Below are 16135 nucleotides of genomic sequence, written 5' to 3'. Positions count from 1 at the left end.
ACTTTGGGAATAATAGGCCCTAAAGTACATCAGTGAACAAAATAAAGACCCCTGACTGAATTTTACTGGGTGTAAATAAATGATAAATATAATAACTAAATAGAAGATGAGTACTATGGAAAAAAGAAAAGGCAGAACGGTTTAAAGGGGGATGAGGTGGGAGGTATGGGGCAGATAAAGTCACTCTTACAGGATCCATCACCAGGTGCTGAATTCTCAGCTCTTCTCCAAGGTCCATCTCTAATGCCACTTCCTCTATGAAGTCCTCCTTAATATTTTAGTTAAAATTTATCTCTTCCACTCTGCTTTGTTAGCACTTCCTATCTCTATTACAGCACTTAGCATTCTGCCTTGTTTTAAATATGAATGCATCGTCTTTTCATTAGACTAATTTCTTAATAAAGAGAATGAATGTGCCTTTTAATCACTTTATCCCTGCAAAGTCACACATAGTGGTTGGCTTAATATTGTTTGTTGAATTATGAACTCTAAGTTGACCATGAATGATCAGCTTAGATCTGGATTGTTTGTAAAAGGTAATCCTGATATTAGGATTCGAAAATATAAATTCAGCATGTAGATATTAGGTGTCAATTCTCTGTTCACACTTAGTTTTCTTCTGCTAACAACTATAGGGCTAGAGCAATAGTAAATATTTTGTTGGAGAAAGTCTTCATTTTCTGCTTTTGCTGGATTTCCAGTAAAAAATGTAAAAAATGCCACATTTTCACATGCCCCAAAAAATCAAGCAAAATTGTGGTATCATCAAGAACTTAAATTTGTCCCAGAGCTATCATGCATTATACATACAGCTTCCTAAATTAGCTTTCATACATTACATTTTAGGCAACATAACCAACAGTTTCATCTTTATATTATGTTGTGCTTTTATCTGAGAAAACATGATTTATATGAAATGCTCAATTTTTTTTTGCCAGTGAATAAAAAACATAGAAATCATCAAGTGATTCTTTGTTTTTCACAAAATATACTGCTTTATATGCCACAGACCCAGTAGAACTTGCTAGTTAAGAAACTGTATTTCTTACAACATAATAACATGCTATCTTGAAAGTGCTGTTATAAATAATATTTATTACATTCATGAGTACTCAATAAAGCATAGCTATGAAATTGATTTTGATTATACATTCTGTAGGTATCCAAATCAGTAGGTCTGAATAAAAGACTTCCCTCAACAGTCATTTTACTTCTTTTTAAAAATCAGTTTTAGAATTTAAAGATTTAGTTACTACATAATTAGAAAGTGTTAATACCTTCTTAGTAATTCAGATAGATTGAATTGGTTGGATTAGTGATTAGTGTTGCTTTTTTGAACAGAGATGTGACAACATGAAATATTAATGAATGTTCTATTGGAATTGCTAATGCTGGATTCTTTTGATGAAGGAGAATTTAAAAGAAACCCCTTTTAAATAAAGGAATGTGTTTGTATTCTTAATATTCTTATTAACTGAAACATTGATGTTTCTCTTAAAGGTAGTTATTTTTATCTAAAATGCACATATAGTATACATTTTGATTAATTTTACCCCTAATGTGTAGGCAATTACTATAGAGAATAATCATTAGATTTTTTCATTAGTAGAAAAACAGGGATTATTCATTATGATTATTATAGGAAAGTTGATGGGTCACAAGTGAGAAAGTTAACCGTGGTGATGGAAGAGAAAATGGGCTGGTCAGAGCAGAACAAGTGTAGAGAATGATTATGACCAGAAGAGAGCATACCTATACCCACCAGCTTCAGTGTTTGTTTAGCTTAGAGTTTGGATCTTGTGTCGTATTTCTGTTTTCCCATGTGACTAATACAGCGCTATGCACATTTGTATGTATATATACAATATATATACATATATATGTGTATATATATAGTCCTACAAAAAGTGCCTATTAATTAATTTAATTACATAGGGCCAGCCAAGTTGCTAGTTACTCTTTGTCTTTGAGACCATGTATAAATGCTATCAAATCAAGTGATAAATTCAACAATAAAAATTATGTAAAATTGATACAGTTTTAGTTGTGTGACTTCATTTTTAATATTTGATCATCATCCACTTGGTGCAATATTATTAGAAGAAAGTTTAAAATTTAAGTGGGCCAAATCTATCGTTGGTTAATCTTCTTTGGTATAAAACATTAACATTAATATCTCTCATAATAAATATTTTAAATAAAATGTACTGTTAGACATACTTTCAAAGCCAAGTGTGTTTATTATGTATGGGTGCAAAACTAGAGTTTGCTGTTTGTCAACACAGAATGAATATTTTAGTGCGTAGCTGCCTAAATACACACACACACACACACACACACACATGCACGCACACCCATTAAATTTATGTTTAAAGCTTACAATAATGTGATTATAAAAAGAATACAACATGGGGATTTAACAGATATTTCATCTACATAAAAATGACAAGAATTTTAATAAAATGTTGATACATGAATTTCTTTTAGCTACACATATTTTTTTACTCTTATATTAGAGTTCTTACTCAGGAATGAAATTCCTTTTGAATTTTGTAGATGCTCTGACTTGCACTCAGTTTATCAGTAAACATTAACTGGGTGTTGTCAAGGTAATGGAGAATGTTTTTAATCTGTCCATATAAGTAGGCCCACTGCAGACAGCAGATAAGAGAGAGAAGAGAAACAAGGTATAGTGTTGAAGTTAAGAAAAACTAGAAGGCTAAAAAAAACCCTACTTATCTTTTAAGAACAATTTATTTGACTATTAAACAAAAAGAAATATGCAAATAGTATAATATAAGAAATGGGTACACAAATATAATTTTCATTTTAGCTTAGAATATACACTAAGCGGTGGTGTTTGATCTTCACATAGATGAAAACAGATGATCAAAATTGCTTTTATATAATATCGAGTCACACTTCATAAAGGTTCTTCTGAGGAAAGACCTAAAATAAGAATGAGATAGAAAAAAATGGAGGAATCAGTCCAACCCCACACATCTAAGTACTGAGACAAAGTGCCTTGACTCAGACCACTGGGTCTGTAAAGTTACAATGTGTCTTGTTTTTCACATCAACCTATTATTTTAATAAGTTTTATAGTCCACATGTCCTAGGTTTAGAGACCCCTTGGTCAGATAATCAATGGAGCAAGACACAAACAATTGGTGACATGCACATAAGGGAAATTTGGTGTCCCTTATTTGCCTTTTCCTACTAATACTGAATTTCCAACCCCTGGGAGGAGATTTTATATGCTAATGCTATATGATGTCATTGCAACATACATGTATGCATGTAATCTATCTACACATGTGCTAAATTGAAACCCTCCCTGTTCATGATAAGTGACCTAATAACTAATGAATAAACATTTTCACTTCTCATAACAGGAACTACCCTGATTCTTCTTAGGGTTGACTCTCTTGAGCAGCCCACCTTGGTTTGTCAAGGTGTTTCTGTTTCCTCACTTCTCTAATAAAGTGCACTGCTTGCTTGCAAACTTCTAAGTCTTGGTGTTAAATTCTTTTAATATGTGAAGACAAGGACTGAGGACCCTGTTCTAGTGTCTGTGGGCTGTGGGTAACAGGAACTCCTCTTTTACTTTTAAACAACAGTACAGTCACATTTATCTTTGCTTAGACTCTGATCAATTGTAAAACACAGCCCCCCCAACCCCAGCAACTGTCTTTAATTCTTTTCTGAGAATCCAAAATGCAATTTAAAAAAACACATTTCAAAATGTCAATTCAAAGAGGCATTTATAATCCAGGCAGTTTAACTGTTAATTCAATAAGTATTTAGCACCTATAATGAGCCTAATATTGGGCTATGCATGCAATGGAATTAAAAATGAAAACCATACATATAGATTTCATTTGACAGTGAAGACTAAAACACACTGACCAATTAAAGAATGTAGTATACTAGGCTCTGCATACAGTCAAAAGTGATGTGGAGGTTCAGAGAAATGATGCATTATTATCAAGTAGGGAAGTTGGGAAAAAACATCCTGGAGGAGGTAGGTTGGGAAAGCTGTATATGTTCTAAAGCATATGAAGAGCAGGGAAAGACAGTGTTCCAGGTTCCAGGAAAGACAGTGAAACAGCAAGAGCAAAAGCAAAAGGTGAGCTATTTCAGTCAATGGAAAATAAATCAGCCTCTTAGAACAGATTTTTTTTGTTTGAGTGGTGGTAGTTCAGGCTTTCAGTATAGCCTCAGGTTTTTGGTTTCATTATAGCCTCATACTTTGCTTTCAGATTTACTTCGTTTCAAAGTTCTCACTACCTTCCATTGTCTTGTTGATAACACTTACCGAGTTCTCTGGTTTTTGCTGTCCTGATTTTACCCTTTTGTGTAAATTTTCCACTCCAGAATCAGAATATCCTTTTTTATAGTTCCATATACTGAGCTGTTTCCTGCTGTTTTTTTTACCCCCTGCTCTCTACCTGCATTTCTTCCCTGAAGACTGTCTGCAAAGATCCAGGAAACGATCTATGTTTAAGCTGGCCAATGCACGTAAGTGCCACAAATGTTTCTTAAGCACTTACTAGGGGACAGGCATAGACAGAGATAAAGAAACCCTGGCTCCTACCATGGTTCCTTCTGAAGCTTCCAGCCAGGTAAGCCTCTTTCCTGCCCCAAGCCTATGTTTCCTGCCTATTTTGTCCTCTTCTGTAATTGTAGGTTTTTTAGAAAATTAAGGTATCATTGGTACACAATTTTATGAAGATTTCACATGAACAACATTGTCCTACAATTGTAGTTTAAAGTCTGCTAAAACAGAAAAAAAAATGATAAATGTTAAGAAGACTACAACTCACCCCAAGTAAGAATCAATAGATTATATTATCTGTGAAGCACCTGGAATGACAGGGTAGCATGGAAGAATGGTTAGTTCCTCACGCTGTCACATTTAGTACAAGATGCTTTGAATAAGATGCTACAGGGAAGAAAGGGAAACTGACATTTCTTGACTGCCTACTATGTGTTCAGCACTGTGTATTATTTAAACTCACAGATCACATCACTTTCCAGCTCCCACTTCAAAAAACAAAACTAAAGCCAGCATCACCACCAAAAACAAAATTAAAAAACCATATTCTTTTTATTTTAAATATAACCAAAACTCAGGTGTAGATAAGCTAAGAAGCATGGGGCTTCAGACACACCTGAGATTTGAGCCTGGTCTCAACATCTCAACTCTACCACTTACTAAATTTGGGGCTGTTATTCATTTATTTATTCAATACTTACTATATGTCAAGCACATTGCTTGGACTGGGTTTTCAGAAAACAATGTGACCTGGTCCCTTCCCTTAAAACTCTTATAATGTAGTAGAGGGAGACAGGCATGTGTGGAAGCCTATGTAATTAAGTGATAATTGTAATGCTGAAGGTCTATAAAGAGTAGTATGGGGTACAAATGAGTCCATTCTACCTGAAACTGGCAGATGGCAGACGTCATGAAAGCTTTTACAGGGGAGGTGGCCCTGGGGTACTATATAGTTACCCATTGAATCAGGTGATTCTGAGAAAGAACAAGACATCCTACCATGAGTGTGCACAGGATCCTGAAACAGCTTGATAAGAAATGAAAGTGGTTCAGGGTGGCTAGAGTCAGACAGCTACAAGTTGGGAGTGATAAGATGCACTTCCCTTGTGAGAGGATAAATAGAAAACATATACAGTGTTAAGCAAATGCCTGAGACATACTAGTTGCTCAGTAAATGTTCCTGTTCCTCTTTCAGTTGTGCCCTTTCTAGGGCACATTATATGGGCTAGATTATATGACCTTCTAGCTCTGAAATTCCATGATTACTCCTATACAGTGTGGGTTCCTTATTGTGTATTGGTTCATGCACTGTTCAGCACATGTTTGTACATGTTCAATAAATAGTCTCTGCCACTGTTGGCAGAAGTCTGAGTAAAACAAGATGTGAATTTTGATAAAGGATTGAAGCAAAAGCTGAATTTAGCTTCAATACTTTCTTTCTCTCTGTCTTTTCAGTGACCTGAATACAGTTTTGCTTGTGTTCATGTGAATGTTGTAGAAGTGTAGAGTCTGCATCATTTTAACACATAGGGACAGAATTCAATATTCTTCCATGGGAACGGCTTAACTCCAAACCCAAAAGAGCTTTTCTGTCCCCAGAAGTTTCTAAGATTGTTAACATCAACCAGATTGCCAGGAGATTTGAAGACAAAATAGCACAATGTAGAACTCAACATTTTTGTACAGAGCCTACTGTCAACTCTATCTCAATTCCTGAACTTTCCCCTATTACATGGTTGCATACATACTGTGTCCCCCAGCCTTCAAGAGTATATACTCTTTGAACCCTTGAATGGTCTTATTCAAGTTTGCCCCTCCTAGTTACTCCCCAATGCACAGTGATTTACTCATTGTAGAAATTCAGCAAATATTTTTAAAAAATGCCTGGTTAATCAGAAATTAAAGACAATCTATCCTATCATGGTTTCCCTGAGCTTTAGCAGCACACTAGATGAGTGATGTGGCCAGAGAGCATAGAAGGGTAACCTACCACTACCAACTGTAGCTGTCATCATTTATTGTGTGTTTTTTAGGGAAGTCTACATGGTGTAGTGGTAAAAGCACTAACTATAAGGCCATAGTACCTAGTTTTGAAACCTATTACAAGTCACAAGAACTTGGGCATGAATCCTAATCTCTCTGTGCGTCAGTAGTCTCATCTGTCAAGTAGGAATAATGATCTGAAACGCTGTCATGAAGATTTACTGAGTTAATACATGTAATGCACTTTGGAAGAGCACTGGTCCATCACAAGTGCCCAATGAGAATTAGTTCTTACTTTATGCCTTGCTAAAGTTTTACATAAATGTAACTAGTAGCAGGGTAGTAATTTGGCCATAGGAGAGAAATGAAAAGGTATGAAGAAGAGGGAGGGCAGGAACAGATCCAGGAACATGACAGTAATCCCATTCTGGGACAAACACTTCTTCAGGCAGGAAAGTTAAGCCTTGCCATGAGGTGTGAGGCTAAAGTGCTGTATACCTGGTGGGACCCCTTCCCCAGTTCAGTGGGGTGGGGGGGTCAAAGTGCTTCTCTTGGTGGTGAAGTTGCCTACCTTTTATAGTCTTTTTTAAGAGCATGGTCAGTTTGTAAGAAAAATAGTATCATAGAAAAGTATTTCATGTCAAATGAATCACTTTTACTATTAAGAACATGTGTGAGCAGCTTTGTATTTTAAACTATACTATCAGATTGATTTTTCTTAGATGTATATAAATTTTTACAAGGTATGATGATGTGTGGTTTTAACAGAGGAATTCAATATTGGTGATATTAAAAAAACACTTGTTTTAATAAAGGAGACATGTATATATTTTTTAATGAACTTCAGGACTGAATTTTTGGAAAGCAAAGATATGGGTATTTAGGTATAAAATAATACTGTTAGGCAGGGAGAACAATAATTTCTAATATTGAAACATAATGAGGCTAATAATGATAAAGGACACATCATCAAAGGAAAATACTGAATTGTGAGGACAAATGATTAATCAGGCATTGGAAGAGATGACTTATAAATGCAATTATGGCACTAAATAAACCTTTTGGGATAAGTATGTTTTGTTTGATTTGTGTTGGTCTTTGTCACTTCACATGTCTTTGAAAGCCACTTCAGTGCAAAGTAAATAAGGGACAAAGTTAACAAGAAAGGTTATAGTTTTCCAGTAAAAGACAAAAATGTAACAATAATCCCTCCTTCTTACTTTGACAAAATCTTTTCTGTTTAAGGATCCCAGAATCTTTTGTTTGGCTACAATGACCTGTTGACTTTATTATAATATTATAACATGAAACATTGTAAACTGAAGCAATTTGTTAAAAAAAAATAGTCTTCATTATGTGGCTATCCCAACTAATTTTATAGTATAGCTATAAACATTTGAAAATACATTTATTTAAAAAAACCCTGAAATGTAATTTTAATTTTTTACCTTTATTAAACTGTTCCCTGTGTTCTTACTGTAAATCAACTCCATGACAATTTAGGTAGGTCAGAATCTACATTATCCATACTCCTTTAGAGATTTTATTTTCCAGTAGGAAGCCAAATTGGATGTTCTTTCATAGCTGTGGTCTTAGAATAAGTTCAAAACTAAAAGACTAGAATTGTCAATATAGTTTTTCCACCCATCAGTATCTAAATTTTTGCCTACAAACTGGTTTATGGATTCTTAACTCACAAAGTTGTAGGAAGATACAATTTGATAGTTGGTATCACCTTTTGATATTAAGAGTGTAAATGTTTGGCACTATGATTAGTAATACAATGTTTTTGCAATCTTATTATTAATGTTATTGGCTGTCATAGCATATTGTAGAGTTAACATTCTGTGAAGATGAGAGGATATTCAAATTTTGTTATGTGCTTGGTAAAAAAATTAAAGAGCACATTGTTTGGTGTTACTCAATTTTTGACAGGGGGCCAATGCCTTAAACTAATTATCAACTTCTGTATCATAAGTCAGGTTATATGGGTACATAGAAGTGATTTTCTTTACCACAGCAATTGTGGTAAATTGGCTTCCAAACTGATCATAGCGGACTTTGTTTATTCTTGTGTTGTGATTGGGTGAAGTTGTATTAGGCCAAACTTTGTATGTTGGGCTGAAACCAGTTTTGAATTTCATGAAATGATTAAGTTTCTCCATTATTCTGCTTGAAAAATATAATTCAAATGTAGGCATAAGACTCCACAGTGAATCCCCACAGTAAGGAAAATGGTCAGCTTATTTATAAATGGAAATCCCCAACTGTCACACCGCATCAATCATCTGACATAATCTGATGTACATTGAGCTTTAAAGGTCAGGTCTCCAGATTAAGAATTTTAGCTTAGTGGTGGCTTATGCAGCAAAAATGCCTAAATCCAGAGCAGTGTTTTAGTGTTGGCAGAAGTAGCTTCTCTTCAAATAGCAGACAGGGAGAAAAAAATGGAAGACTTTACACTCAAAGTCTTTTGCCTAGGCACATTTTCTAACATTTCTGGTGTCTCATTAAAAAGTTGGTTAAAGAAATAGGCGTGGGGATAGAACTACCTTCATCTACTTATATAAAAGATGCATACTGGAATCCTGCAGGCACAGTTTAGTTGGTCTACATTTTTAAAGCTTGGGACATGCCGTATTAGAAAAAAAAAATCCACTTTTCTGGCTTAAGGAATTGGAACCTCTGGACATAGTGGGCCTGCAATCATATGGAGGAAAAGCTGAGAATGGGGTGCTTTCTTTATACATGCTCTGTACATTGCCATTCCTTACCACTCTTGAAAGTCTTACACCTATGTTCATTTTGCCTGCCTCATCCTACAGTCATAGATTCCTGCAGTTTATGAAATGGATGCAACGGGTCTTTTGATTTTTTTTAATGGGCAAATCTTTTTGTTAAAGGAGTTGTGGGGGGAACCCAATGGATGATTTAGTTTCCAAACAATTCTCAGTCTGCGGTTTTTGATGCTCTCTCCCTATCTCGCTTATTTGGAACGGTCCAAAATATCAAAGGACGGACCTTGTAGTCAGTCCAGCTTTACCACTATCCAGCTGTGTGACCTTGGGAGAGTCTGTTGGCCAAAGGTGATGGTCTGTAAACGGACTTAATACCTGTTCTGAATAACTCACACAGCCGTTGCAGAGCACATAGATTTTGAAACTACTCCAAAGTAATTTATAAACCGCAAAACGCTTACTAGCACAAGCGTTGGTTACACAGTGCGACCCGGTAGCTTTATAAGTTAGGTTACTGGAATCCACTCTAGTTCCGAGCTGTTCCCACCTGCCACACTCAGTGGACGGGCAGAAGGGTCTCAGGGGAGAAGGTCTGGAACGCTGGCTTAGAACTGCAGCAGGAAGTTCCTTTGCGGGGGGTAAAGTTGGCGGCACTTTTAAGCCTCCAGAGTGACATACCAACTCTTGGCGAGAAGACAGACGCTGCCGCATGGCCAGCAATGGAACCAGTTCCCGGGACATGTCCTTGCTCGAATCCTGGGCCCTACAAATCTGACGTGTACCTTCCAGCCCTGGACCCCAGAACCGGGATGCGGGAACCCGTTATCGTACCCCAACCCCCACAATCACCTCCCCGTTCCCTCTCCACGTGACAAGAGCCGGAACCGTCACTTCCGGCGGCGCGGGCAGTGCGCCTGCGCGGGGCGCCCAGCCTCAGTGAGCGGTTGGCAGGAGCGCCGCGCCGCCAACGGCCGTGGGGGTGGCGCGGGTGCTGCTCCGGCGGCGGAGCCGCGGGATAAGGTCCTGAGGGTGTGCGGCGGGAGAGCCCAGCCCACTTCCCGGAGGGGCCGTAGCCACGCCCCCTCCGACTCCCTCCCTCGCGCCCTCCTCCCGACTCGCGCTCCCTGCACTTAGTCCAGGCGGCGAGGGCGCCGGGGGCACTCGCGGAGGCGGTGCGTCGCCCCCGCACTCGGCCCCGCCCCCTCGCGCCCCGCCCCGCCCTCGCCCTCCCCATCGCCCTCTGCGGGAGCCGGACAGCTGCTGCGGAGCCGCGGAGCGGGCGGCGGGGCAGGGGCCGTGCGCTCGGGACGCGCGGCATGTGAGGCTCATCGGGCCGCAGCGCGCACGGACGACTCAGACCGGCGAGGGGCGGCGACCCCTTGCGGACGCTCGGCCGCGCGCGGGCCCGGGGACTCGCCCGCTCGCTCGCCCTTGCGCGCGCCCTGCGCCCTCCAGCGCGCCAGTGGGACCATGAAGAAGTTCTCTCGAATGCCCAAGTCGGAGGGCGGCGGCGGCGGCGGCGGAGCGGCAGTCGGCGCGGCCGGCGCCGGGACCGGCTGCGGCTCCGGCAGCTCGTCCGTGGGGGTCCGGGTGTTCGCAGTCGGCCGCTACCAGGTCACCCTGGAGGAGTCGCTGGCCGAAGGTACGGGCTTCGGGGGAGGCTCGGGCGGCAGGTGAGGGCGCGCTGGGGTGTGGCTGTGCCTTCTGTCGGTCCTCGCCCGCTTGTGCCCTCGCCCTCCTGGCTCACTCATCTTCTCCTGCCTCCTCTGCTGGGCCAGCTGGGGCTCTTTTTAAAGAGTAGCTTGTAAGCTGGCTTTTCTCGCCGCTCGCAGCTCTGGCCAGTGCACAGTTCTCGTCCTACGAGTTTCAGTCATTTTCAGTCGACGGGAGGAAATAAATAGAAAGCGTCTTAACGAGTGATGTGGTGTCATGATTGGACTAGTGAATCATTAGAGGGTCAAAGCGAGCAGGATTGAGACTCTGCTTTGCCAGCTGTGGCTCAGGAGGGTGTCCTGCGTTGGCCTCTTCGTCTGAGTCTCACCCGCGCCGCAGGGCACAGGACCTTGCAGCCTTCTGGTCCTCTCTGGGTCTACTCCTGCTCAGTCATCAGTTAAAAAATAATATATTTCTGTGCATGCACGTGTGCTTGTGTTGGAGGTGATACTTTGCCCCATATTCAGTTAGGAGGTTGCAAACTTGAAGTCCATTTATCTTTGTTATTTAGAATCTTCGCTGTCAGACAAGGTGCTATTTATACCCTTCCAGTATGTCTCTTTGATCGTACTTTAAAAGGTGACATGAAAGCAGGTTAACTCGTAAAGTTTTGTCCTCCGTCCTTCAAAGTCTATCAGGCTATGTTAACATTTTCAGGTCTGCTCACAAAAATGTTTACTCCGTTAAAAAGAAAAAAGATCCAGCACTTTAGTTTGTATTTCTTGTATCATTGGCTGGTAGAAAATACTTTCTCTTGTTTATTGCATGCTTCACTGATTTTTGAGTTTTTTAATTGCAGAATATTACAAAATAAATAGTTAAAAAATTGTAAGGAAAAATTGTGGATAAGTGGCCCCTTTAAATTACAAGGTTAAGAGAAAATAGAGTAGCTTTGTTTCTCTAAGAATCAGTTGATGTGGTTTGAAGATAGTGAACTGAGATTTCACTTGTGTTTTTCGAAATTATGTGAACAATAGAAAATTAGTGCAAAAGTCTGAAGGTTTTTGTCTATAAAATATTATCAGGAAGAAATATTGAGTTATTCAGGAATGTATGTCATTGTTTTGCAAGCTGTTGCTCCTACTAATGAACCTAGTTTAACCCTATAGAGGTGAGAGGAGGATCCTTGGCTTCTCAAAAAATGAGTAAATCGTGGCCTATATAGACAGATTTACTGTGCTGTAAGATTTCCTAGCTTTTCCTTATATTTGAATTTCAAGTGTTGGGTTAGATTGAGTTATAGGTTTTAAGAAGACGTGGCTATTAACTCTAATGCTGTACTTCTGTGTTTGAATATTGTAGTGACTACTTGAAGTGGCTTGAGTACTAACTAGTATACTCCTTTATTGCACTAAATCCCATATTGGTCTTTTATTTAATAGAGAGGAAACACTGACATGTCATCAAACTAGACTTTGGCTTTGTAGTGTCTATCACTGCTCTAAGCATATCCTATCATTACCTGAAACCAGTAATTTTCAATAAAAAATTAGTAATTTTAGAACATGAAAATAAAAATGAAGACTGTTAAAAGGGGAGTGCGCTCTCCACACAAAAAGTTAAAAAAAATTTTTTTTCAAGCACTAATGTCACTGTTGGAGTGTTCCACTGACTTTTGCCATACGTGTCATTGCTCTTGGAAAAATACGTAATAAACTACTCGGAGGAAGCAAGGGTTGAAGAAATCCTTAGGGGAAGATGGAACTTCCCCACCCAATACCCTAGCTTCTGTTTAACCTTCCCTGGAGGGCAGGCTCAGGCCTACACTTTCTTGTCTTGTTTATTTCTTCTCGTCAGCCCACACACAACTAAAATGATCGATATTCGGTTTACTTTTTTGATCCTGATCATTTATTCTAATTTCCTCTCTCCATTCCAACTAAGTAATGACTCAATTTTTAGCTCTTTTAGCGTTTAAAAAATGTTTAAGGTGTTTAAGCACAAGTCCAGTTCGCATTCAAGAATTGATCATTCAGTAATGAACAGTTTATTCAAATATATGATTTGGGCGAATGCTTGTAAAAAGGCATTAGAGTTTAGATTACCTGAATTGGGGAGAGAGACACCATTGAGTGGGAAAAGAGGTAGGAAGACAGACCAAAAAAATAACCTGGGAGATTTTACATTTTTTGCTTTGGGTTGGTGTTGTGTAAAAAGGGCCAAGACCCTGTAGATGCTGTTTTTGCCATGCTACTGCAAACAGGCAGTTTGTTCAGAATGACCTCTTCAGTGTCTTTCTTTGAGCCTTTAATAAATCTGGCTCTTCTCTCTCACTGTCTCGTGTGTGTGTGTGTGTGTGTGTGTGTGTGTGTGTGTGTGTGTGTTATTTTTTTTAACTCATTATTCACAATAGTTATATTCTATAAAGTCAGTGAATTAGCAAATACTGAACCATTGCTCCTCAGGAAAATACAAGGTTAGCGTACTGCAAGCCTCTGTTCACAACATTTTGTCAACTAATCAATTTATAACCTTGTTTTATGTGTGTTTCTGTTTAAAGACACCTTTTTAAATGTATATTGTTGATTCGTTAATGTTGAGCTGGTTGCCAACAGTGCTGTAAATCATGTCTAAATGAAACTTAACTAATACACATATTCTCACAGCCTTCTTGCACTTAGGAACATTAGACAACTATGCATAGGGCCATTTTAAACATGAAATCACCAATAAAAAGCATAAAAATGAGAAAAACATGATACTAAATAGACCTTGGAAAGAATGCTTGTTTATAGTATGAGAGCTGAAGTGAAGGCAGAGCATACATAACCTTGTTGACTCCAGCTGGCCTACTCAAAATTTTCACCTCCATTGGTATATCTCAAATGACTGTGAAAGTGCTGTTGTGTTGATTTTGGGGTATTTTATTGATTATGGGGATATAAATTTATTTTAGCAAGTAGGTGTATTTACAAATGTGGAATCCCTAAATATGAAGATCAACTATATTATGTATATATTTATGCATATGTGTATTATATTGTATGTATATAATATACATGCACATACAAGTTTATATACTTAAACAGATTTTCAGGGGTATACTTATGTTCTATGTTATAACTAAAGTATTAGAGTAGTTTCCTTTCTGAAACATTATGTGCTTTTTCTCATAATCTTTTATAGGTAAGTACATATATGTCTGAAAATGCTGATGACTTGGATAGTTTTAGTTCCTGCTCATAGGTTACAGGACTGATATCATAGTGAGACATTTTCCTGATTTTTCTCAAAAATTGTTAGTTTTAGGAGTGCAGGCTAACCAAATTCAACTTTGGGCTATAGAAATGAGGTAGAGCCATATGTAAATTTTAGCTTGAAATTGTGTCAAATTGTCAAGCAGGTATCATTCAGTGTAACCTTCCAAGTTTTTATTAAAACATAGGACAAGCTTTTTGATCATATGCCTCCATAGGCCTTTAGTGCTAGTGAAAGTAATTTAATATTGATTGATAATGGAAAGAAGTTGGTTCTTACGGTTCTTAAGTAGAACCATAGACTTTTTTTTATGTCTTTAGTACAAAGTGGTCTTAAATGGGGGGGTTGTAGAGACTGGGACACTGTCTATTAATTGTTGAGATAATCTAATCATGAGATTATGGATAGGCTGGATAGGATGGTATTTTAAAAATGATTGGGGTGGGTAACACTTCCTGACTTGGGTTTAGAGTTTGTTGACACTGTCAGAACAGGTAATTGGAGGTCAGGAATTTCTATAGAGTTCTGTGAAGGTAGCTAAATAGCTCTCTCAGAGTTAATTGCTTAGATTGAGGTTTTAGTGAATTTAAGATAGTGTTACTAACCAATTCTCATTGCTAATTTTATAGGAAGGTGGTAAAATCTGATTTTGCAATATATAAATGTTGGATTTAAGCATGGTATCTCATTTGCAGAAATCATCTGTGACTACCCTGTAACTTACAAGTTAGAGTTCTCTAGAGGGAACAAAGAGCAGAAAGAGAGGAGGATTTAGCAAATAATTGACAACTGTTACTACTTCATAACTATTAAATGCCTTTTGTGTGCCAGGCTCTGTATTAGGTGCTATTTATATACTGGAGAATAAAGCAGGTATTTCTCTGGCATTGTAGGACTTCAGTCTAGCATGGAAAATAAACGTTAAGCAAACAAAAATCAAGTTAATGTAATAACAATTTTGGTAATGGTCATGAGAAGAAAGCACCGGGTTTTATGAGAGAATAACTGATTCAGTTTATATTGGAAGATCACCTTTTTTGATATTTTAGGGAAAAATCTGAATGATGAGAAAGGTTAGGTAAAGGTCAGGTATGTGAAGATGGGGGTTATGTGGAGAGTGAAGGCATGAAGAGAGAAGTCTCTGTGAAGAAGAGTTTCAGGAACTGAACCATGTCCAGTGCTGTAGACTATAGTGAATGAATCACACAGAAGAAGGACCCTAGGTGATGGTTGGAGAGGTGACCAGGATCCCGATCTTTGTGTGTCATGTTGAGGATTTTAGATTTTGTTTGAAAATGCAAAGGGAAGGTACTGGAGGATTTAAATTAGGGCAGTGACATGCTCTGATTTGTTTTCTCAAGAGCATAGTGATTGTTGTATAGAGACTGGCTGAGAAGTATATAAATTAGGTGGTTAGTTAAGATGGTCGCAGTGGGGATGTTACTATGCTTGAATGGGAATACCAGGTAGATTGGATGGGGGGAGGGTGTTGTAAGAATGACTTCCTTATGCAACTCTGGATGGAGGTACCATTTACTGATACGGGGAGGAGTAGAGAAGGGTCAAATTTTTTGGAGTGGGGTTATGGGAAGGTTATTTACTTGTTTCAGATATGTTTAGTTGAGATATCTGGAGGAAAATAAATGTCAAGTGGGAAGTGGAGTATATGGTCTGGTACTCAGTAAAGGTATTTGGGCTTAGAAACAGGTACCTCTGGTTAGTGAGTATTTGGCTATTACTTAGAGCCCTGGGAAAGGATGGATATAGGAACAGAGTGTAGAATGAGAAGAGGAAGGCTTTCACTGAAGGAGTCTTATAGGACTTGGTTCAGACAATAGCATTCATCAGAATCATTTGGGAGGCTTGGAAAAGCACTGATTGCTAAGGCTTGATAAAATACAGATTGCTGAGCTTGATCCCCAAAGTTTGATTCCATATGTCTGGG

At 38.5% G+C, this 16135-nt stretch overlaps 2 protein-coding genes across 6 annotated transcripts in view; one reads left to right on the top strand and one right to left on the bottom strand.

Moving 5' to 3' along the window:
• Positions 1 to 2353: 2353 nt before the first annotated feature.
• LOC140849732 (uncharacterized) overlaps positions 2354 to 16135 on the bottom strand; it is a 37931-nt gene continuing 24149 nt past the window's right edge. Inside the window, exons 2-3 of the mRNA XM_073238074.1 lie at positions 9958 to 10886; positions 2354 to 2949 (exon numbers count right to left, since the gene is read on the bottom strand). Of these exons, the coding sequence (XP_073094175.1) occupies positions 10043 to 10886 (844 nt within the window). The 3' untranslated portion in view covers positions 2354 to 2949; positions 9958 to 10042. The remainder of the gene's footprint in view (positions 2950 to 9957; positions 10887 to 16135) is intronic.
• BMP2K (BMP2 inducible kinase) overlaps positions 10533 to 16135 on the top strand; it is a 182548-nt gene continuing 176945 nt past the window's right edge. For 2 of the 5 annotated variants that reach the window (XM_037014864.2, XM_037014860.2), the window contains exon 1: positions 10534 to 10921. In XM_037014864.2, the coding sequence (XP_036870759.2) occupies positions 10750 to 10921 (172 nt within the window). In that variant the 5' untranslated portion in view covers positions 10534 to 10749. Of the gene's footprint in view, positions 10922 to 16135 lie in introns of all 5 variants that reach the window. The other 3 variants (XM_037014865.2, XM_037014863.2, XM_037014861.2) reach the window with 2 other exon arrangements.

The sequence above is a fragment of the Manis javanica genome, chromosome 5 (genome assembly GCF_040802235.1).
Source record: "Manis javanica isolate MJ-LG chromosome 5, MJ_LKY, whole genome shotgun sequence".
Lineage (NCBI taxonomy): Eukaryota > Metazoa > Chordata > Mammalia > Pholidota > Manidae > Manis > Manis javanica.
Note: the sequence above shows the minus strand (reverse complement) of the source record. Positions and strands in the feature narration are given on the sequence as shown.